The 25,429-nt window shown below is 34.4% G+C and overlaps 1 protein-coding gene across 3 annotated transcripts in view; it reads left to right on the top strand.

Moving 5' to 3' along the window:
* Positions 1-25,429, top strand: part of LOC115440145 (chaoptin) — a 76,115-nt gene that overhangs the window by 47,870 nt on the left and 2,816 nt on the right. The window contains exons 3-28 of one of the 3 annotated variants that reach the window (XM_037441005.1): positions 7,092-7,181; positions 7,977-8,181; positions 8,708-8,878; positions 9,205-9,413; positions 9,701-9,855; positions 10,877-10,979; positions 11,616-11,816; positions 12,132-12,268; positions 12,522-12,741; positions 13,070-13,291; positions 13,461-13,702; positions 14,062-14,234; positions 14,582-14,626; positions 14,695-14,736; positions 14,814-14,855; positions 15,080-15,161; positions 15,650-15,815; positions 20,016-20,158; positions 20,477-20,618; positions 21,142-21,273; positions 21,885-22,082; positions 22,557-22,700; positions 23,159-23,299; positions 23,834-24,076; positions 24,451-24,686; positions 24,919-25,045. In XM_037441005.1, the coding sequence (XP_037296902.1) occupies positions 7,092-7,181; positions 7,977-8,181; positions 8,708-8,878; positions 9,205-9,413; positions 9,701-9,855; positions 10,877-10,979; positions 11,616-11,816; positions 12,132-12,268; positions 12,522-12,741; positions 13,070-13,291; positions 13,461-13,702; positions 14,062-14,234; positions 14,582-14,626; positions 14,695-14,736; positions 14,814-14,855; positions 15,080-15,161; positions 15,650-15,815; positions 20,016-20,158; positions 20,477-20,618; positions 21,142-21,273; positions 21,885-22,082; positions 22,557-22,700; positions 23,159-23,299; positions 23,834-24,076; positions 24,451-24,686; positions 24,919-25,045 (4,011 nt within the window). The remainder of the gene's footprint in view (positions 1-7,091; positions 7,182-7,976; positions 8,182-8,707; positions 8,879-9,204; positions 9,414-9,700; positions 9,856-10,876; positions 10,980-11,615; positions 11,817-12,131; positions 12,269-12,521; positions 12,742-13,069; positions 13,292-13,460; positions 13,703-14,061; positions 14,235-14,581; positions 14,627-14,694; positions 14,737-14,813; positions 14,856-15,079; positions 15,162-15,649; positions 15,816-20,015; positions 20,159-20,476; positions 20,619-21,141; positions 21,274-21,884; positions 22,083-22,556; positions 22,701-23,158; positions 23,300-23,833; positions 24,077-24,450; positions 24,687-24,918; positions 25,046-25,429) is intronic. The other 2 variants (XM_037441007.1, XM_037441006.1) reach the window with 2 other exon arrangements.

Below are 25,429 nucleotides of genomic sequence, written 5' to 3' on the forward strand. Positions count from 1 at the left end.
ATTGGGAAGCTTGTCATACAAAAATTTTGCACACATTTGTGTTACTCAATCTGTAATGAAATACTAATGTAACATACTTTATATTTGTTCTATATCGTGATTGGCACGTTTTTAATATATTAGCATATTTTCTGTAAATATATTAGTATCCAAGGACGCTGAGATATCTTGTCACACAAACATTTCAAATTAGACAACGACATAATAAAATTGGTAAATCTTTTAGCACAAATTCGGTTCAGAGGTCCGATCTAAAACTAATTATACGCTTTAATATCTTTCTTTTATTATTTTTGCCCGAATATTCTACAAAAATATACATTCAAAATAATTACTTCCTCTCCTCTGGGACTGAAATAACAATTAAAATACTCTCCCATTGTCAATTCTAAGAAAGAAAACCAACCAAAAAACTGTATCAATTGAATATTGGCTTCGAAACTTATCTTACACAAGCATTGTCTTGGCACGCGGTGTTTCGAAATCGACGTGCCACGCAAATATAGCCCCTATTGTGAACGAGAAACGAATACTAATCTCTGAATCCTTTGGGATATGAAAGGGCCCGGATAAGGCCATCTCATTTCCTTTACGAAATACATACCTTTATCAGGCAGGATAGACTTATAGACTCCGGTAATTTTGTCTAAAGGCCGGGAGGCGAGGCCGAATACCTAAATCTCAGCGAATTAGTTTCCTTAGAAATTGGGTTATATTTTTCTGTATTGCTGTGGGATATCTGTTCCTACTTTTCCGATCGTAAAATATATAACCGAACATATTAAAAATTCTCTACGAACTGTAATATATTTTTATGTAGCTTCTAACAGTATTACGGAATTCAAACTGGGTTCCACCTTAAGGATCTTCAAGATATTTAAACATATTATTATTGTAATTTTACCAAAAATGAGTCTACATACAGAGACGGTATTCTAAAAACAACCTTATAACATTATAACTTCATACAAGAAAATTTAGGGCGTGAAATTGCCGCTTTAGGCAATAATGTTGCGAAATTATTGCCTCCGCACGATCGTAATAAGCATTAAACACACAAAATAAATACGAAGCGTTCCGCGGGAGGAAATGTGTAAATATTGCAACCGCAGTGTACGCTTGAATTTTCTATCGACACTTATATTTGTGATAGACCAAATACAATCGCATATCAAACTTTAAAACGTAGCAGTACGGTTGGAATTTCATAAATAAACCGTTGGTGCATATCAAAACGCGGCAACGAAATTGGACGCCTGTTGACGGAAACAAGGCAACGCGTACGTCAAATTACAAATAGCAAAAGCTCATTTGGCCGAGCAAATATGAGTGGACGTTGTTTCGTGTAATTATTTTGATGGCATGTTTGTTTGAATTTTACATTAAAATTACATCTCGGAGAGTAGATACATACTACTGTTGCAAACGAAACCGTTGCGGAACAAATATAATTACTATTTTACATTGTAAAGCTGAGACACCTGATTAGGACGTTGGGTGTGAGATTTCTCGAGCACTAGAGGATATTGCCTTACGTCTATGCGGTATTATCTTTGCTTAGATTCCTTTGTTCGCTTCTCGACACGATGTTCTTGTACACAAAATGTTAATGAATTAGAATTGCTGTTTGTTTACGCGTGTTAACTTTTGTTTAAAGTTTATTAAAAAAAATATTATCGTTGTCTTCCCAATATGTGTCCAATATATAATTAAACACTTCTATGTATATTATTCTAATAATTGGAATGCAATGTTTTTTTATTGCTTTGAATGACTATACGAACTTGCCATTCGCCCGATTGTAAGCGGTACGACCGCCCATAAACAGTAACAACACTATCCAACACCTTGAATTACAAAGTTTTGTTTGGTATTCCACTGCGCTCGCCATCCTAAAACATGCGATTTTAAGTTTTATATCAAGTAGTTACACTGATTCTCCAAAAAGCAAAATGTTTAATCTATTTTAATAGTACTAATTGTCTATATAGAAATGCATACATAAGAAGTCACTTTTACCCCCAAAGATGTAGACAGAAGCACAACTACAAGACCCACTGTCCATTTAAGTAAATCATGTAACATAAATAGCAAAACAGAACCCTAAAGACGCCATCAAATAAATGCGTATTTTCCTTGAGGTACTTTAAATAAAACAACCGAAGAGGCTCATTACCCGAAGCATTTCCCTCAAATGGCACAGACGGGGTTATTGTCTTTTGATATATTGTTACACGCCAATTTGTTTACATTAGGTTGAAATTCCTTCAATCGAAACATTTTCGCGTGAATATAGACTATTGTATATTTGTCTTTGCAGTGAGTGGGAACTGGCAAAGTTGTGGTTTTAGGCAGAGAAAAACACGCCTCTTCGCTTTCCATTGAGAATGTTTTCGCTGCGTATTAGGGTCAATAAAAGGTCACTGTTGTATATTTTTATGTGTACTTGGTGACACGTTTTGACCACCTATATAAGATTATTGTATAGTTTAATATTGATGTAAAGACTTAGACAATTTTACGCACACACACATGCACACTCAATATCACACATTTATCCCCTAAAGGGTATGCAGAGACGCCACCAGGGAACCCACTTTTTCGCCAAGTATATTCCGTCCCGTGATATGATAGGGGGTAATCCTATTGCCATTTTGGGCACAAATTTTAGACTCCAAATATCACTTTACCCGACCCGGGATTTGAACCCAGGACCTCTGAGCGCTGCCGTACCGCGCATGCAGTACAACTATACGACTGAGGCAGTCTATAGACATTTTTTTTAATTCTCTAGCAACATCTTGGAATATTAGTATTAAAGGCTCTACGATTAAACTAATATTTTGCGAGACTCGAAAAAAGTCGGATAAATAGGACGCCGTAATGTATATTATTATTTAGGTGAATGGTAAAATATTAGGCCAAGAAAATTTACGTGAAATAAATTATGTTCCAACTGAATTTATGTTTATGTGTTTATTTTTTAGGCCGTAATATGGAGAAAGATTTTTTTCGGTAGCCATTGTATTAAATATGTCTGAGAGCATTTACAAGCTACGATGTTTATGTAGGGGTTATTTAATAGTTTAAAAATGTAGGTCAGAAATATACGTAGACAATAAATTTATGTGAAGCCAGTGAAAGGCTGGTAGGTTAGCTAGGCTAGAGCTCATGTCCTCGCCGGTGAGGATCGCGACGCGTTACCCTTCTATTTCCCCCTACTTGCCAGCCCGAGCTGGTTACTTCGGTTTGTACCTTGTCTTTTGTATAAACTTTATCCCTAATTTAAAATGTCCATAGTTATATAAGTAATTTTAATAGTTGTTTAGAAATAATAATTATTCTTATTCTTTATTTTGACGTATCATAAGTGCAACTTTGTTCGCCTACGTGATAAATAAAGTATTTTATTTTTTATTTTTTTTATGTTTAGAAATTCATGTTTTAAATAAAAAATATCTTCATAACGAGACATTTTGGTAGCGAAAGTGTTAAATTAACATATTTTTTAAACGAAAAGTTTAATGTCTTGCCCATAAACGAACAAACATCAGACATACAAACATATTATATTACATCCATAACACTAAGCATTTTGCTCAAAGAGGAAGACGATGCAACAAATTTACTCCCTATATTAGTCAAATTTATTAGAATTATTTGTAACTTCCCAATCAGAACAATTTTTTCCAACCACAGTATCGAACTCCGGATCAATTTCAGTCTTATTCGCATAGTAATAAAAATTATAATAGAAAGTCTTAATACAACAACTGTAAAGTAAACTAGGTAATCTAACTAACAAGCTGTCTAAAGCCGTCGCATCTCGCCAACTACTAGACACCTGTCAAATGTCAATGCTATCTTACTAAACTTGAGCACTGGGACCTAAAATCTTAGACGTAACTTCCTAAGCCACTAGATTAGTGTAAGTAAATTTTAATAAATCAGATTTACGTATACTATACAGAATAACTTTATTATTTTTATTAAAATATACCTTAAATATATTTACTTTAGATCCATGATAATTAAATCAATATGTTTCGTAGAATATAGACAAACGAACGGTTGAGTCATTTCACGCTAGTAGATCAACTCCGGCCATGGAAACTCACACTGTACAAGGAAATAGTGTGTATTACTTTAGATAAGAAGGAATAGTAGGAATCTTAAAAAGGAGGGTATTTATTCCTTATGCGATCCGTACAACAAAACTATAATACCGTCACATCAAGTCAGTTTTTTTGTATAAAGATATACCACCTCGTACTATGGGCACAATTTGCTGGTGGTTGGATATATTTCATATCTGCCCGGATAACGACCACCGTTCACAACATTTGAAAACCCGCCGTAGTGGACCACGCAATTGTGTCGCGTTCCGAGATCAACCTGTGTACATCCGGTTCCAACAGGCCGACATAATTGTGTCGACTGTCGAGTGGTGATCATCTCTCGTTAGTCGACATTCTATTAGACCCACCTTCACTTTGTTAAGTACAGAGGGGTCACAGTATCGTGCCTGTATAAAAATCACAATAAAAATATTACAAGCATACTCTAACGATTTATCAAAGATATTACGCAACTATCATCAACCTTGGGCATTATGAGGCATCTCTTCTCCCACAATCTAATGAAAAATACAAGGACATATTTTATTAGATATTACAAAACATATCTAACTCACCTAATTCAACACAAAGGCACTTAAACACGAGCAAAACGTCGACCCTCGTCGTTAGGATCAAGTGGCTATTCATATTCAGAAATGTAATGAAAGGACAAATTTATTGAACCGCTCTTGCGTTATTGTAAGTGGGTGTTTAATAAGAAATTACTAGGTTCTTATTGAATAGCTTAGTAATTGCATGTTGGTTTTTCGTAGTAATGATTTTAAAGACATTGAGGGAAGTGATAAGTAAAATACGAGGACATCTTACATACACACATCATGTCTTGATCCTCAAAAGGGTAGGTAGAGGTGCAACCAGGGCAATCCCTTTTCGCCAAGTGTGTTTCGTTCCATGACGTGATAAGCGATACGTGTACAAATTTCAGAGAGCCTAATACTGCGAAAAAAACCCAATATAATTTCCCCGACTTGGGATACAAACCTTGGACCTCCAAGCGGTACTCGTAATGCGCACGCCTTGCAACTACGTCCCCAAAGCTGTCACTCTCCGTACTAATTACACCACACGTAAAAGTTATCACATAAGTGAGCCTGAAAATTCTGTCATTAAACAGAACCATAGCCTTTTTCTGGGTAAGCAGTCATCATGTTATCTCATGCAATAAGGAGCGAGCGGCAAGCCTAACAATATTTACTAAACACAATATCAGACTCCTTACAACATTCGTTAACACATAATGCATAAACCTTTCAATGAATAGTATTATGGCATATAATTGGATTAATATTTATTTTATTCGACAAATGCATAGGGACTTGAATTTTAAATGTAACGAGCAAAGATACTAGAAGAAAATAGAATATAATAAAATCGAAATGTTATATCCTTAATACGGAAGATATTATAAAAAGGTTCGAAAATGAATAGACAAATTTCGAAGACTGCAGCCTTCATGGGCATGAGGAGGACATAAAAGAACAAAACATCGGGAGAAAATAATTATATAAATAACCTCGATAAAATAGTTTTATAATATCTAACATTCGCGTAAACATAAGAAATAATTAATTATTACTTATCTATCACCAATGCCAAGTGCCCGAATCAGGAAACCCTATTAAGACATTACTGGTATAACATGCCATATATAATAATGAAAGTTCTCACAACTATAGGCAATAAATATTTCCTGCAAAACATTTCCTGGCCTCTTGTCACCTTTCATAAAAGCAATATAGAAGTTCCAGGAAGACACCTAATTGTTTTTATTCAATAAACTTCGTAAAGGATCTTATGAAATCCAATAAGGTTTGACGTGTTCTCGTACCGCCAGATGGGGCTGGATAGCCACCTGCGATCGCTGCTTTATTTTTCAAAGATTTTAGCGAACTTAACGGGTTTGAGCGAATCAATTATTCGTGGACTATTATAATTTCAGATGAATCTCATTAAGGTGTCCCGATACGTCGGAAATTACTGGTGGTAGGTCTCTCATGTGAGAGTCCGCCTGAAAGTACTACCGCAATGTCTATTTCTGCTGCCAAGCTGCAGTGTGTCCTCACTGTTATGTTCCCGTTTGAACAACAATTTAGCCAGTCAGTACTGGATACAATAAACTTAACATCTCATGTCTCGGGATGGCGAGCGCATTGGAATACCAAAAAATACTTTGTAATTTAAGGCATTGGATGGTATTTCTACTGTTCAAGGGCGGTCGTAACGTTTAACATTAGGCGAACGGCAAGCTCGTCTCGTCATTCAAATAAATCAAAAAAATAGAAGTGCTTTATTGAAATTCTCTGTGTTCAACTGAAGCGTACTGCAATCCGGTTTTGGTTGCCATTTTACTTATACTCTATTTAAAGCGCTTTTGCACTGCATGGTTAAAGAGTTTGGTTAAAAGACAATTGATGTTTAAGCGCTGCAGCGAACTTTAGTTCTAACTCCAGATTTTTAACAAATTGTGTATATGGACGTTCGTGTCCATCGGTAGAATATACGTCAATGTATTATTCACTTGGTTGTTTTATTTCTTTTTAATGGCTGTTATTATGTCATTATATCATATAACGAACCCCACACTGCTTCGTAACGTTTCAAATTTAAAAGCCGTAATACTTTATCGTATCCTTATCAAAATACTACTGACCCGACAGACGTTGTCCTGTCTTAACTATGTATGCATGCGCGCATTCTGTCGATCGCTGACAGTTATTTCAAACCACTGACAGTTATGTAAAATTAATATTGTCATTAAGTTTTCTTAAATTTTCTAATTTTCCGCGCAATTTTTTGATTTTTTTCTTTCATAAGAACCTTCTACTGACAATAACAAACACTACAAAAAAAAATATTGAAATTGTTCCATACGTTCACGCGTGATATGACCAAGAGAAAGAGAGATTAATTTTTATATATATAGATTCAATGATGAATTTAATATTGTTTCAGAGTTTGATGGCGATAATCAAATTTGGTTACGCCTTAGTGGTGGTAACACTGCTGTTGATGATATGGGCTTCCCTATCAAGAGCGATAGAAGTAAGTACGATGGTCTTTTCTTTCTTTTTTATATTGTCTTTTTTATAGCTTTTATGTTAATGGCTCCACGATAATCGCCAGCCTAATAGCATACTTACCCATTCAAACAAGGAGTTTCTTAAGGCACGTTAAGATATCGTTATAGTTTAGGAATATATTAATGTTAAAAGGAAAACACTTAAGAAACATTTCTCCTAACTGTACCAGAGGATTTCCTGCTTGAATATTGTTTTCCTAGAAATTCATTTAAACCCTATTTATAGGATATGATTGTGAACACTAACTTATTACCAAGATTTTATTGAGCTTTAAAATAAGAGCTTATACGTCTTAGGCTTGATTTAAATCAACAAATAACATTTATTCGTAGAATAAAGTATATCACAAACGAATTAGAAATGACACTTGTCTATATAAAAATGACAATTTGTCTCACCTTTATATTGAGTCAGGTTATAATTTATTTGATGGATAAATTTTATCGACGATTTGAAAATGAATGAACTCGGTGGCGTAGTTATATTGCATGCGTGGTACAGCACCGCTCTGAGGTCCTGGGTTCGAATCCCAAAGTGATATTTTGGTTTTTCTACTCAGTATCAGCTTGGAGTCTGAAATTTGTGCCCCATATGACGATAGGCCCGTCCCCTATCACATGATGGAACGGAAGCGAGACATACTGAACAAAAAGTGGGTGCCCTGGTTGTACCTTTGCATACCATTTCAAGGATAAATGCGTGATATGTATGCGTTTGTGTGTGAAATCAATTCCAATATCAATTTTTACATCTCCAGCTGCACGTAGATACAGGCCATCCGCCATGTCTATTCCAAGCGTTATGCACCTGCTCGAAACCAGCTGGCGACCTGGGCATCGTGACCTGCAACCACGTCCCGATCCTCAGGGTGCCCGCTACCATTAACAGCTCCAAGGTCTTCATGCTGCAGCTCACTGGAAACAAGATTAGGGATTTGGAACCACAGTTCTTTCAAGCGACAAGTAAGTTATTGTGTATATATATTTATTTATAAACTTATACAAATGGAAGATTGTTAGGCGCGAGGTCTACCTTATAATACTTATCGACACTCCCGTAAATTTGATTTAAAAATGTAACTACATTCGCAATTACCATGCAGAGACTTAGGATAAATTTCTATACAGTACTCCATTACTCATTGCACATGGTAAATGTATTGTTAAATGTTTATGTTAAAAGTAAGTAAAAAAAAATACATGAACAGTTTAATTCTGATTACATTTTTATAGAGCTTGTAATTATCGCGCGCTCACAATGGAAGGAAAAATTCACATCGTAAATGAACTCACCAATTATTCATACTACCGCGTACGAGTATGAATTATAAAAGAATATAAATGTACCAAATAGACGTAAAGGACACAATTTATTATATTTCACGCGAAACAATTAAAGATTTAAGCAAAATATGTTCCAGAGTGCGACATTTTCGCAAACAAAAATATATTACAAAATATTCGTTCCACGTAGAAATATAAATTCCAGGTCTCTACAAGCTGGCCATAAACCAAAATCCCCTGGAGAGCGTACATGAGGAAGCATTCTACGGGCTAGACAACACGTTGTGGGAGCTAGAACTCCGGGGAGACAAATTAACATCTGTGCCGAGCAGAGCCCTAAGATACCTCCAGAAACTACGGCTGCTGGATTTGACAGGTGATTTATCTTCAGTGCATTGTTTGAGTGGGCTGAACATCAAATGGATACTGGAATTACATCTCGAAAGACAGTGGTCATAGATATTGATGGCTTTGTTTTAATTGGAGTTTCTAGCAAAGATTAAACATTTGAAATTTTAATTTGGAGTAGATTAAATACATTAAATCTAAAAGCCAGACGCTTAGCTTCGTGCTAATCTACTATGCCAACAGAGTTTTAGTTATTTATTATCACATGAATATTCAAGACGAATAATTAATCTTGATCTGTATTTCATTTGTATCTAGAGTCTAATGTTCTTTAATAGACTTTTAACGTTCCAGGAAATGAAATAACAGATATATCTGGTGATAATTGGCGAGGATTAGAGAATACGCTACAAACGTTAATTCTGGCGGATAATTCCATAGCGAACCTTCCACTCGATGCGTTCAGTGGTCTGCCGATGCTGGAAACATTGGATTTGCACGGAAACCACTTATCTGTTATTGACAGTGGCGTATTTCGAGATGGCATGAGCAGATTGAATAGGGTACGCAATGTTTTTTGTTTGATTTGTGCGAACTTTTGCGCTTATTAAATTCATGGATTTTATTTATTCTTTTGAAGTTGAATTCTCTGTATTCGAATACGTGATATTTTGCTATTGTTTCACAATGATTATTATTTACGACACCGATGTTATTATTACTACAATTCTACTTGTACTTACCATAAAGTTGCATTGTTTCTAAGTTCATAAAATTGAATTTTCCATATGAATTGTTGTGCACAGTTCGTAACAAGTATAACTTTTTCATATCAAAATTCTCCTTACAGCTTCTGCTAGGAGACAACCAGCTGTCTTATATTCCTTACGAGGAACTATCCCCACTTAGGCAGTTAAGGTTCCTGGATTTATCTAATAACGTCATCAAGCAAGTGCCACCGGTGCACGATCTAAATGGCGTGCGGCTCTCACTTGATTCTTTAAAGTAAGTATTTTACTAAAAGGAAATTCTAGCAATATGGCTTTATCACGTTGATTAAAGGAAAAACCTTATGCCTTAAATTATATTTGTACCTACATTATATTTATTTAATTTATATTTGTGTCAAAGAGATACCGAAAAGTGTTTAATGTATAAACAAATTCCTTTGCTTATATTAAAAACAAAATTGTGGTATGGTACATAAATATTCTTCAATATTCTTGAAATATTTTTTCATAATGTATTTAGCCGTAGCAGGTCGCTGGATGCGGGCTGCTTCCAATAGGTCGATTTGGAAATCTTTGGGGAAGACCTATGTTCAGTAGTGAACATCCTGCAGCTAATGATTATGTATATCTTATTCTCTGCAGCCAAAACATTTCTGTAACATATTCAATACAGCTAATCGTATCCTACCTAGAAACTAATTGTGATTAGATTTTCTATCAGCTAAGTGAAGCTATTAATTAACTCCAATAAGGACGGCTAAAATTTCCAATAAATAACTTTCGTAACATCTTTAACTATTATAAATTATGAAAAGCAATCTTCGGTAAAGTGCTCTTTGTAAACGGGATATTCAATTTTATCGACAACAACTTATAGACAAACTATTATAATATTTATTGTCTATTTTCCTGAATATATAATGTTTACGACCAACTAATCTAGAATCGAAAACAGTTTTGATTTAATTGACAGGGCAATCCTTAGTATTAGCTATACAATTTGAAAAACTGATAAACTCAAAATACGAAAAAGTATCAAATCTCACATTAACTTACTATCAGGCGAATGGCAAACTCGTCTCGTCATTCAAAAAATAAAAATACTAATGTAACTCCGAAGTAGCACCGGGTGGTCAAGTTTAGCCACTTTTAGAGAAGACTCAGGCATCTTAAATTAATCATAGAAAGATACGAAAGGGTGAGAAAGATGTTGGGTAGGAATATGAGCCCCGAATTGAAACCCCGAATTTCCTTCAAACATGAATCATTAATCATTATTTTTTCAATTCATGCAGATTAGACAACAACATGATTAGGATTCTTTACCCGGGTTCCTTCAAATACTTCAATGTACTCAACTCAACTACGATGGACGGGAATCCCATATTCGAACTAAAGGTCAGTAACTATTTATACAAAATTAATGAACAATACCTAATAAAAATAATGCTCACCTCCCTTTAGACATCGGCTGGCCTGAGCCTCTGGCATTGCAGTTTATGAGCGGCAGATGCTGCTTACCATCAGATGGACCGCCAGCTCATTTACCTACTGTGCAAAAAATATATAAAAAATAACAAATTACTACTTAACAAATTCTGCTACAAGCACCTAATTAGAAAAAGTAGGTTAGGTTAATAATATCCTCGGATGCCGAAATTCGTGTTGTAGTGAGAGGAAAGTTATAATTAATGTATACGTAATACGGTCTTGAATAATGTTCTATCTCTTCTACCTGTTTTTATTTCCCTACAATGTGGGAGTACCTTTTAGTTATAACGAGAGGAATCTTGAATGATTTTACGCCTATAAATAAAAGTTTCAGATTTTTTGAAGAATTCTTACAATGGAAAATATAGCATCATGTATTATTTTAGATTTTTCTTTTGTGTTTATCTTCATATTCAGAAACTTTAATTTTGTCGATAACGTCTACATAATAACGTTGTCCGTTTAAGTAACATTAAGTCCTATTTAGTTGTAGTTAAGTTGGTTTTAGTTTTCCTCATTACAATAAAAATCAACAACTTCCAGGAAGACGCATTCCGCAACGCGAAGATAAAGTCCCTCTCGTTACGCGACTGTTCGATATCTGAGCTGTCGCCGGCAGCCTTCGCCGGACTCGAGAACAGTTTACAGAACCTCGATCTCTCTGAGAACAACCTTACGATGATCTCCAAGTTCATTCTGAACAAGCTTGACTCTCTGCGGTTCCTGAATCTTAGGGAGAACAAGGTGAGTGATATCTGTTATTTGAATTGTCTGGCTTGAAGTTCGTCAATTCGATTTCTTTTTATTCAGTTGTATTTTAATAATCTGCTTTACCAGCCGACTTGAGTTTCAAATATTATACTTAATTATATATAATATAGAATTATACAATTATGAACACACTACGATCTATTACGAAGTCATCTCCGACAACTTGAGAATAGCTAATATATATATTTTTACTACACTATCCATAAGTAACGTTATGGTATACGAAAATATTAATAATCAAAAAGTAATCCAACTTTTGTTTACGCATTTCTTTTCTACATGCTGCAGGTGGACATAAATTTACTGACGTCCACTACACCATCAGATTTCTCACCGGCTTCCTTCAACAATTTCCAATACAAACTTTTCTATTTGGATATAAGCGGTGCGAACTCTATTGAAATGACCCTTCAAGATGTTAGGAGGTAAGTTTCATGTCGTTAGTAAAGTTCTAAGAGTGTTACATTTTTGAAACTGATGATTAGATTAATACGCCATGCCGATGGTATCAACTTATTGCAAACCCGCGATACAAAATATTGCCCAATTCTAAACTACTCAATTGTTGAATTAACGATTATTTTAAAGAAAATTTCTAAGCCAATCAACAATTCTATTTGGTACTAAATAATTAAGTTTTAAGTATATTTCAATAATTTCCTAATTATGATATTCCAGAATGAGATCTCTACGATATTTGTCAATTGGTAAACTGCTACGACAAAGTATAAAGACAGAAGATTTCCTTGACTTCGGCATGGAGCTGGAAGACCTGAAGATCTTCGGAAGCACCGTCAACAGGATAGAGGCCAGCGCGTTCCAACATGTCAGAACCATCAAGACGTTGGACCTTTCAGAGAACAACATAGAATTCATCGATCCGTTTGCTTTTGCTGAGGTATTTTATATTTACTTTTTATTATTTAAATTGATATCCATGTATATAATAATTAATTATTTTTCGATTCATTTCAGATCATTCATAGATTATTTCATATATATATATATATATATATATATATAATGGGTTCGAAACTAAGTTTAGTCTTCAACTACTAAATAATTTCAGAGATTGGTCTAAACTGTACACCAATTTCGTTATCTTTTGTTTCATCGTCACATAGACCAATAATTTACACTTTTTACATCTCTAAATCCAATATAAAAGCAACGTATAGTGTCGTTTGAAACGTATTTTTCAAATCACTCATTATCATTTCTTTTAGCTTCACAGCCTAACAACCCTGAAAATGGCGAACGGTCTCGCTGACTCAGTAAAAATTCTGCCCTTCGAACCATTAAAGGCTTTGATCGAACTACAATACTTGGACCTCAGTAACAATAAACTAAAGAATGTTCCAGACACATCGTTCCATTTTCTGTTCAAATTGAAGACATTGAATTTGGAGGACAACGCTATTGATCATTTCTCAAAAGGAACTTTGCAGGTCAGTGTTTTGAATATAAATAAAAGAACTATGACTTATATTAAAACGAAACGAATCATAAAAATAAACTAACAAGTAATCTAAGATAATAGTAATACATTACGGCAAATAAATATATACCTAAATGTCATGTAGATAGTGTATATTTTTCAATAATGTATCCTTTCAGGGTGACATCCATGGAAAATTGGAAAGCATATGCCTATCTTTAAATCAAATGAAACAAATAGTTCAACACACGTTTGTAGAACTAAAAGATCTAGAAGAAATACTCATAGAAGATAACTTGATAGAAATCATACAAAGAAGAGCATTCACCAGTCTGGATAATTTGAAAATCATCAAACTGAGAGGCAACAGGATCAATGAGATATCTGAAGAGGCATTTCAGAATATACCAGCACTTAAAGAGTAAGTAGAATAGGCACCTTTAGATGTTAAAATTAGTTCATTTATTATAGCATTTGTATATACTAACCCCCTTATTCATAGACGTTATTTATTTAAGGACGACGCATTGCTGTGGTAACAAGTCTGTTTCTCAGCTTAGATAAATAACGTCTATGAATAAGGGGATAAGAATTTTTATAAGGCAAAATAATTTGTTGTGGACTACAAATGTTATATATATCTATATTGTTAAGGAAAATTGAAAATAGAATTGGTATGTTGTGGAATGATCTTGGATTTTAGGAATCTAACGATGCATTTAAAATCTAACTCCTACCTTTCAAGTATCCGAATGTAAAATAAAAATTGTATTCTTACAGACTCGACATATCCTTCAATCGTTTGGAAACGTTTAAATTTTCGATATTCGATCAAGTTGGATCAGCGACTGCGTTGAAAGTAAACGCTTCATACAACAGAATTACTTCACTGACGGATTCCAATGCTCCGAGCTTCTTTTCTTCGAATTTCTATCCGCCACCTAAAGCTCAAAGTAAGGCACAATTATCAATTAATATTATTAAATCTTTAACTTTATTAGTAACAGTAATTTTTTATGCTTCAATATTATTTTCTTTATTGCATGTGGTTTCATGGTTTTAATATCTTTCGCTTTATTTTTATTCGCATTACTTCTTTTGCAAGTTCTTTTTTCACAGACATGACTGTTATAAGTTTGTTTATTTATTTACATTAACAAAGTACTTACGGATTTTATTTTATTGTCTAAGTATATATCAACTATCGATATGTTCGCCTTTATATTTTAAATAGATTTAGAATGAAATAAAAAAGCCAAATATTTTTAAAACATTTACTAACATCTATTTGACTTTGTAGCAGATGCTCTTAATGGTACAAAGCAAGCGGTTCCTTTGGTGCAAGGTGATATTTTTCCATTATGCTTTTATACTTTTATTTTATCAACTGCTAATCATTTAATTTCCACGCAGATGTTAACAATACTTCCGATAACCAAAGCCTGGTAGTACAAGGTGATTCAGTTAATTTATATATTTGTTTATTTTTAGTATTATCATTTATTTTATCGCTTATTTTGCTTCTTATACAGGCTTCGTTTCAGACTTTAAGGATGACTTTCGGTCAATGCGAGGTGATTCGTTTTGTGTTAACCCTTCCTACTAATTGTTTTTATATTTATTAACAGATTGGGTACAACGTATCTAATGGTGGATTTACCACAAATTTCTACATATAGAATGGATAATTATAATCAATTATATACCATTTTTTTATAACTGATGAAAACATAGTACGCTATCAATTAAAAATATTTGTCATCTAATAATATTACTTGAATATTTAAAATATTTCCAGGTCTCGGTACAGTTTCGGTGAACATAAGAGTTTTGGATTTCTCTCATAACAATATATCGTACATAGCGCCTTATTACTTCAGGTAACTTTTAATATTCTTAAATACGACAATATAGAGTAGTGATCACGAAAAAAAAATTCGATTTGTATAAATCTGGTTTTTATTTGTGCATAATGTCGCCGGAGTAGAAAAAAGTGGAGTGAATAATATTGATTTTTCTCACAAAGCAACGTAAGTCGAAATAGAGTAGGCGATGGATCAAAATATTATGAAGAAAAATATGAAAGACGATTCTGAATGATTCAATTTTTAAATGAACCTGACGAAGGCTACTACAATGTTCATAAAAAAGTACAGCGTAGGCAGGCCTCCCACGAGATGGACCGACGATCTGGTGAGGGTCGCCGGAGTCCGATGGATGAGGGCGGCCCAGAACCGGTCCCTGTGGCGCTCAATGGGGGAGGCCTATGTCCAGCAGTGGACGATTCCCGGCTGAAATGATGATGATGATGATGAAAGACCTCTATAGTATATTATTCTTCGTGTCGTTTCTTCGTTCTTCTTTCCAGGCATGCTGATCTAACGCTATCCGAGCTTCATCTGTCCCACAACAGGATCAGAAATATTACCCGAGAAGTGTTCGGCTCTATGCTCATGCTACAGTATCTGGATTTGTCTCATAACCAAATATTCCATATGGAATACGATTGCTTCAAGAAAGTTAAGAATTTACAGGTAAGCAGCTCCAGATATCAAAATATTAATTTGTAATCCATTGTTTTATTATTCGTATACGTGTTTAAAAACCAAAAGGATTGAATTAAGAGCGTTTACGTGCGGCGCGTGAAGTCAACTATAGGTAATTCTTCGCAAAATTCACTCACACAGAGCCGTTGCGTAGCTGTGTGCGTAGAGTTAGCGCGTCGGCTATCTTTATAGTCAGACCAACCAATTTTGATCTTTTCGCTTTAATTATCTAATTGGAATGTAACTTATGATTTATGAATTTATGATAAATGAAGAATTCTATTATTAAATATATAAGAATTCATCATGAAATAGTTTATATGTATCATTTTGTAATTATAAAAAAAAAATAAACATTTTTAACAAATTTTAACGGCAATTTTACAAATTGTTATTTTCACTTTTTAAATGCAAATGCTTAAAAAATGTAAGCATTTGTATTTAGAAAGTACCCTTTAGTAAAGTGGATCTCATCATGAAGCCGAAAGATAGGCACCAGAACTCCGTAATCAGACAATAAATCAGGAAAATTACTGTGCTACGATGTTTATAATGGACCACATAATTACTCCATAGATCTGCAGTTTTTAATATTTAGCGTATTGAAAGTTTAAATTAAGTCATTAAAAATTACACATTGGAATTTATATTTTGAGTCAGAAGGTGTATGTAATGACATGTCATTTTTAGGTGTATAACTAAAAAGTGAGAAATAAAAGACTTCTTTTTTCGGAAGTTGGTTATATTTTTTGGATAGTTTTTTTTTAATAGGTATTGCTTCTCAGTGACATCGACCATCAATCGATCGATTGTACATCCATGTATAACAATTTACCAGTTTTATATCCATAATTTTGCATAATATTTGCGACACACGACGAAGCAAAATAGTTGGTTCTGTACTTTTTTGACCAACAGCAGTCAGCTTTGACTGTAAGTATGGGAATACCGTCTTTTACATCGCCACAGGCAACATCTTTATCAGTTTCTTCCCTAGCGGCCTCTTGCATCCTGTCCTCTGCAGCTAATTTCAATCATTTAGCTAACTCGTCGTAACATTTCATGTAAACATTTTGCGTTAATATTGGTAAATCTATGGAAGCTAACTGTTCGTTTAAATTTGATCTACCAACTTCAGTCATCATAGCTCCATTCACAGTTCCACGATATACGTCCATACTATCAGTATATCTCTTAGCGCTTAAATAGCTTAAATTCCATATTGCACATATTACACTTCATTAAAAATGTTGACTGCAAGCAAACATTCTCTTTCAATAGTTGTAAATGTTCGATACTACAACCTGTTGCTCTGTTATGGTTATTGAGTGTTTTAATTTGATCCAAAAAATATTGAAAATCTATAATTTTGCGGCTTTTAATAACCTTATTTATTTTGAGTGTAATATCAGGCACGATTACCTAAAAATTAAAAAAATAATATAGAATATACTATTATTGTTATCGAAGTTTACGCAAACACTACATACTTAAGTAAAACTGCATATGGATCTAGACGCGTTTAATTTATACAAGTATAATGACGCCGAAACCTGCACAGGGTTAAACGTCAGGATAAAATTGTATGTAAAATTGATGTGAGCGTGTAAACCTAAACTAGCCCAAATAGTTAAGAAGATAGGTATACTAACTACTACTAGTAGTTTTATTCACTAGCTACATAAATTACCAAATCCCTTATTTCTAAGGTTCAAAGAGGAGAAAGATATAGGATTCCGTCTCTCGTCACTTGAATTTTCTTAACACTGCGCATCAGTGAACACAAAAACCTTGTTATTTGAAAGTAAGCGTACCTATGCATTATGCAAAAAAATCAGCCAAGTGCGAGTGGGACTCGCGCAATGGGTATTTGGCGAGTTGTAAACGTTTTGACAACGGGACAGGAAAGTGATTCTATAAGGCTAAGAACTCACGAAGCGGTTTTTACTCTCGCCCGCCGTGGTTGAGAAACGGCTGTTTTATTTCCAAACTCATGACGACCGGAGATCTGTGCGATTTGTAACCACCGCGGTTCCGATTATGTCCTGCAAACTTGGCGAGCGATTATCGCAAGGCGGGCGGTTACAAGAAGGACAGTTAACGGTCAGTTGAGTTCCAGAACGCCATGGAAACATATCAGAAACGATCACGATGGAGGAAAATGGCGTCAGATTTCTGTAACCACCCCTCCCCTACCGACTACTGCAGTCGCCCACCTACTAACCACAGAGCGCGCTGGTGCTACCGTGGCCCGCACGATTCTACTAGTTGGCCGCCAATACAGCGGGTACCGCATACAACCACGCACGCCGCGGGCGTAAAACGAGTTTTGAAATGTGCGTTTAGTCCATTGAAATGTTACAATTTAAGGACCGAATATTGCATTTCTTGGAGGACGCAATTTTATTTTTGGGCCATGTGTGGGGGGTCAATAGAAGCTTAACCTCAAGTTTGTGGGGTCGCCACCCTTGTCCCCCGGCCGCCATCTTGGAAAAAGGGGTGAAAACACTTTTTGCGCGATATCTCGGAAACTATACGTCTTACAAAAATTTTGTAAAGCCATAATTTGTAGCAAATTGTTTTGCCTGCAAATTGTAATAGTATATTTAGAATAAAAAAAATCAAAAATAAGTTAAACATTTTGTTTCGACCGGATTCTCATGAGCATTGACGAACCCGGTAAACTTTGGAGCGCTGTAACAGCGTTTTAAATGAATGAACTAAAAAAAAATTATAGGGAACAATTTTCCTCAAAAGATCATTTACAGGTTAGTTTGAGGTAATTTTTTTTGTAAAATGTAAAAAAGTTATAGAGCAAAAAGAAAACTTTTATAAACATTTTCTCACATTTTTGCTTATAACTTCTTTAATTTTAATTTAGGGCAAAAGTTTTATAAACATATTTGTAGGCAAAACAATTTGCTACAAATTATGACTTTACAAAATTTATGTAAGACGCATAGTTTCCGAGATATCGCGAAAAAAGTGTTTTCACCCCTTTTTCCATGATGGCGGCCAGGGTCAAGGGGGGCGACCTCACAAACTTGAGATTAAGTTTCTATTGACCCCCCACACATGTTCTAAAAATAAAATTGGATCCTCTAAAAAATACAAAGCTCATGTAACATTTCAATGGGCTAATTGTTTTTAGCTTAAGGTTCCATTTTTTTCCTTCGAGTAACTATGCTCAAGTGTTTAATGAGTAAAAAAAGTAACAACCATAACTACAGACGCATGTTATAACATTAGTACATCAATCTTTTAGCTATTGCTTTAGCCGAAGTTTCAGCGTTGTTACGTTTCCTTTTCTTGCCTAGAAATAGCTTTACTTCCCATTGTGTCTGAAACATAATAATATAATAATAATTTATAGTAACTACTAAAATTATTGTCAATCATTAAAGAAAAAATATTTTACTTACTAAAGTACTAAGATGTGGCAATCACTGTATACACGTGACTATTTTTTCTACGCACAGCAAAGTCCAACTGGAGTCTCGCCGGAGCGACGAGCGATACGTCCTCTCTCTAGAAAGCCTCAAGGCAGACTAATTTGAAACGATTTGCGCGTTGCGTTTTATAGTGGTATTTAAAATATTTATAGAAAAATAACAGAACTAATTTTGTAGAATTTTTAAATTGTATGTTAAAAAAAATCATTTAAATGACCAACATTTCTGAAATTTTCGAATTCCTTGAATTTTTATTTCTCATGAATTAAACATAAAAAGATATTTTTTCTCTACTAACTTTTTTCTTCAGGATCTTTTTAGTTAGATAAAAATAACATATTGTTATGTTCCTTAGTGGTTTAAGATATTTTGAGCTTCGAAATAGACGTTCGAAGCGCAAATTTGAAAACCTCTGTTCAGTAATCATTAAACAATTTACAAATACTCAATAAATCTAAAAATTTTCTCTACTAACTTTTTAGACAACAAAATTTTCTATAATAATTACTAATTCATATGTTTTTAAAATAATGTTTTGATGGATATTATCTCCTTCGAAAAGTGCTGTTTTTGAGACATACGGCGCGCGGACGCGTAAACGCTCTTAATATAAATGTTACGTAGTTATCAAAGTATTATTCGTTTCAATTTTCTCTTTAAGTAACGAAATACCTTTGTGTGATGTGATTAAGCTCATTGAATTACTAAAATAGCAAATTATCGTATTTATTTTCAGATTATAAATCTGTCCCACAACCACCTCATGGAGCTGCCGATAGAAATATTCCACGACATGCAGTCCCTCACGTCAGTGGATCTTTCTGACAATCGAATCAAAAACTTTGCAGACAGTGTGATATTGTCACCATCTTTAGAGAGGTAAAATTCAAATATACACCTACATCTGCAAATAACTTTCTAAGTTAATTTAGTATAAGTTCGTTTTAAGGTAAATCACTAATTTAGTTTTAAATATCATGTTCATTTTCAACATTATTAATTTCTTTACTATTGGCTTAAAATTTTACTTGGTTAAGAATTGTTTCACAAAGTTCAGAGAATGTTTTTAAGTATACATTGAACTGTTTCCAAGAAGAAAATTAGTTACCAGTCAAGTTCAGTAACTAACGACAGCAAATATCTCTCTCTATCACACACCATATACCTGTCAAATAATCTTACTTCTAAATTCTACAGATTGGATCTATCAGACAACGATTTATCAAGGGTCCCCACCAACTGTCTCTCCCCACCAGCGGCTGCTAACCTGGTCGAGTTGGACCTCAGCGGGAACACTATACCAGCCGTCTCCATGTCGGACTTCGTGCAGCGGTTCAGGGTAACTACATACATAAGCCTATCTTTGTAGACATACTAACAGCTTGATTGAAATGAAAATTGTTATGTAAATTGTGATGTTATAAAATGTATGTATGTAATAAAGGAATAATTATCGTGTGAAACTCAAAATAATGACAATAAGCGCTCAAATTTAGAAGAAATAATATACAAATACCATGAAATTATTCTTCGTACATTAAATCCATGTAAAAGTAAGAATCAAATTAACTAAGCAAATTCAAATATATAAAGGTATTTAAACAGACGGGCATAATTGTGCTGCTAGGAGAGGATAATTATCTCTCTTCTGGATCTCAGTCCAGTCACCACCAGGTCCAGATGTAGTAGCACCTTGCCTTGCCTCTATAAAAAAACTCAGAGGTCCAAACTCCAAAGTTCCTTGCCTCTATAAAAAAATCAGAATTTCAAATACCATACCTATGAAACTGCATCCACGATGATTATTCCTGATGTAACCCTGTAGTGCCAGTGCGTAGGCTAACTGTCCTGTGCATGTACAGAACCCCGAGCAGGGCGAGTACTGGCCCGAGGAGCCCGACTACAGCGACGAGTATATGTACCACACGGTTAGGCGGGACCACACCAGAGTGTTCCATCAAAAAAAACAATACCCGCAGAACATACTTTACAAGGTAGACGCTTCACATTCATTTTGGTTTTTGATCAGTAATTCATTTTCATTTTGGACATAATTTCTTCTCGAGTTTATTCATCATCAAAATTCTATTTTGGGAAGCTTGAGGGTTCGTTTGATTATAATACTTACTTTCAATCGTTATGTTTGGTTTCATTCTGTTTGAATCGATATTTCAATTATCACAAGTTTACAGATATTTTGCAACACAATTTGAACTGTAAATATTTCAGGATTTAGTTTTATTGTTTTATTTGCTATTCTAACATTTTCTATGTTTTAGTTGTTCCACGTTCTGTATTTTGCTTTCTGTTGTGCATTTTTTCTGCATATGGTTTGCTTGGATTTTGTTTTGTTTTAGTATATCATGATTGAAATTGATGGAATATATATACGAATAACAAGTACTATGATTATAACTAAAAAAGCAGTCGTATCACCCAAGAAAAATACATCGTTATTTATTCAATTACCTATTTTTTTTCTTTAATTACTTTTGAAATACATTTTACTTTTGCACTAATTGTAATTTAAACATAATTTCATTCAAAATCACTATCATCCAGTTAAAAGTAGTCTTAAGAGTGTATCAGTAAATTTATTTTCCAGTCGTTGGCTTGGTTGGATTTATCGGATAATCACCTGGTCCGCATAGAAAGTGGTGCATTCTCGGCATTGCCGAAGCTCCGTTGGCTGGACCTCAGTAACAATTCACCCTTCAACACGGGTGAACGGGGTAACAACATCTTTAAAGGCTTGGAGAGAAGATTATCTCACTTAGGCCTAAAGAACGTCAGCTTGGTATTCGTAAGTAACATTGGTATTTTTATTAATATTTGTCCACAACATTTTTTGAATTGTGTTTGAATCAGAAATTAATAAATTATTAATGATTTCTTATCTTTACGCGAATGTTAGACATTAAAATTAAACTATTATTCGGATTTTATCGCGGTTTTTATATTTAAATTTTCTCCCCACGTTTCGAAGACTTTGCAGCCTTCGTGGTCACGAAGCGGACTGAGGTGTTGGTCATTCGCAAAATCGAAATTACAATATCTACCTACATTTTATAATTTAAAGATAATTTAATTTTAATGTAATAAATTATTCTTATAACTACACGTAAATGCATCGCCATATTTCTGAATTAAAAGATTATCTTATGAAAGTCTACCAAACTCTTATTTTATCAAAAGTTACAAAATATTCTTACCTTTTTCGATCGATGGCTTTTCTTTCTCTACATGTTATACAAAAACAAATCGTTTTTTTTTACAGGTACCATCGATGCTGTTATCAAAACTAAAGAGCCTTGATCTGTCTTACAATAATTTACCAACAATACCTCCAGACACGACGGCAAATTTAACCAGACTTAGAGCTTTGGACCTCTCTTACAACGATCTGACTACTGTTCCTGTTGTAAGTATACTTTTCGTTGCAAAATGAGCTTTAAAATAAGTGACTAGACTTGAAACTTCAATAACATTTTCTGAAGATGCAACATATTATGAGCTATGTGATTCACGATCTAAAATTTTCATTAATTTTGAATGGCAACGTTATATGTATTTGTTGCTGGAACTTTGTACAATCTATACGTATTATAAAATAAAGTCCCCTCTCTGTCTATCTATCGATTCTCTCAAAATCTACAGAACGGATTTTTATGAAATTTGGCATGGAGATAGTTTAAAACCCTGGGAAGGTTATAGTCTACTTTCTATCCCGAAAAAATATATAACAGCACTTTTATCCCGCAAAACTCGTTCACACGGGCGAAACCACGAACAAATGAGATCAATGAAATTATTAAAATACCTAATGCACATGATTTATTGTTATTGTATGTTATGATATTTTCTCCTTTATTTTCAAAGGCAACGCATTCACTAACTGAACTTCGATGGCTGTCACTCTCCGGCAATCCAATCACAGCTCTCATGAACACGAGTCTGTACGGAGTGTCGCCGCGCTTGGAGTATCTTGATGTAACTCGCCTACGACTCCGGATTTTTGAGGTATGGTTACTTTCTTTATACCTATCTTACTCTAGTACTAGTTGACCCGATAGATGTTGTCCCGTCTTAACTATGAATTTGCAGCGCGCATTCCGTCAATCGCTGTCAGTTATTTCAAACAATTGACAGTTATATAAAATTAATTTTTTTCGTTAAGTTTTCTTAAATTTTCCAATTTTCCGCGCAAATTTTTTCTCTCATAAGAACCTTCTCCTGACAATAACAAACACAACAAAAAAGAAATAGTGAAATCGGTCCAGCCGCTCACGCGTGATGGCGTGACCAAGGGAAATAGGGATTCATTTTTATATATATAGAAGATTGCATTTGAATTCTTTTCACTAAAAATAGTTCTAATCAGCTACGTCATTATATCACGATTTTTTTATTCAATATCATTTTGATGTCAATTTCTTAACTATGTTGGTATTTTATGCTATTATAATAATTTGAATTCGTATCTTTCTTCATTCGGCTAGATTACCTTTCTATATTTGTTAACTGAAGAATTTATGTATATTTTATCTTTCCCAGCACGGAGTCTTCAGCAAAATGTATGCATTACGGACATTGAAAATCTCATCTTACTCCAACGTGAGAGAGTTCAATGTACCTAGAATGGTGACATACAACACCGGCTTAGAAAACATTTTGGTAGAAGTGGATGAATCTAGTACAGAGTTTGGAAAAGAGATGTACGGTGCTCTGCCTACAAAGCTTAACAATGTTACCATTACGGGAAGGAATTTGAAGTACCTCACTCAATATTTGATCAGCGTGAGTATTTTTGATCAAAATGACTTAATAGTTGAAACTCATCAATACACGTACAAAGTTTAAAAGTAATGGTTTGAGTGTTGTTGTCAATAAGCCTTACTCCATATCATTAAAAGTTCTTTAATTACTGTGGAAACTAAAGTTGTTCCTTGGGTTGAGCCCGTAACCAATTAAGAACAACACCATCCAAAAAAATATGAAATTATTAATTTTATCAAAATCAAAATATGAATCTGCTCCCATTCCCACGATGTATCCAGGCCGCAAAAACGGGTTCGTTTAGAAATCTTCAACAATGGACTTCCCGTACTCATCATGAATCTATGCTTTAAAAAAAACTTACTAATTTATTTTCTATATTACCCTAATTTCAGGGTGTGCAAGCGAAAAACCTTCGGTTAACGATCTACAACACAAGCGTGGAAGAGATTGCTAGCGAGGTGTTCTGGAGACCAGGTCGGGTGAGGAACTTGACCTTGGACCTGAGGAACAACTACATCATGAGGGTGCCCAACCCCAGCCAGAAGGGATGGCCTGGGGTACCCAACTCTATATTCTTGAAGGATATTTATGTTGCTGGAAACCCATTGATCTGTGATTGTGGGGTCGGGTAAGTTACCTATAATTTTTTTTATTTCTTTAATAATATTTTTTTCTCTATGGTGTGTCTTCATATTATTTAAACTTGTCTACATATTTGAAGGTTTGATTTCTTCACTAATAAGGAAGATTTTTTCATCAAGAACATCGTACCAGCACTTTTATATCCCCTTAAAAATATTGTCCAGAATCAATAACTTCAAACTAATAGATGCTTAATAAAATTCTACTGTAATTTACAGATGGATAGAAGCCTGGGATCGGAAGCGAAGACAGTACCTCTGCGAGAGCCCTCTAACATGTATAGCAACAAGAGATGACGTCAGATTCGCGACGTGTCCATCTTACGACAACAGGACTTTGGTTGATGTGAGTTTCATCAATTTCAATTAATTTATAAACATAATACATAATATAATATCAGCCCTGTATTATATACTATCCCACTGCTGAACATGGGCCTCCTCTATTACTGGAAGGGATTAGGCCTTAGTCCACCACGCTGGCCTAGTGCAGGTTGGTAGACTTCACATACCTTCGCAATTATTCAGAAGTAGTTGATCTTAAATTTATATTCAACTCTGGCTCTGGTTAGAGGATAATTAGATATCGTCCCAGAGTGTGCAAATAGAGAAATCCAGAGATCTATCCTACTCAGATATATTAGGCCTTAGTGTACTACGCTGGCCTAGTGGTGATTGGTAGACTTCACACACCCTCAAAATTCCTATAGAGAACTTCTCAGGTATGCAG

Source organism: Manduca sexta, chromosome 21, assembly GCF_014839805.1.
Source record: "Manduca sexta isolate Smith_Timp_Sample1 chromosome 21, JHU_Msex_v1.0, whole genome shotgun sequence".
NCBI classification, from domain to species: domain Eukaryota; kingdom Metazoa; phylum Arthropoda; class Insecta; order Lepidoptera; family Sphingidae; genus Manduca; species Manduca sexta.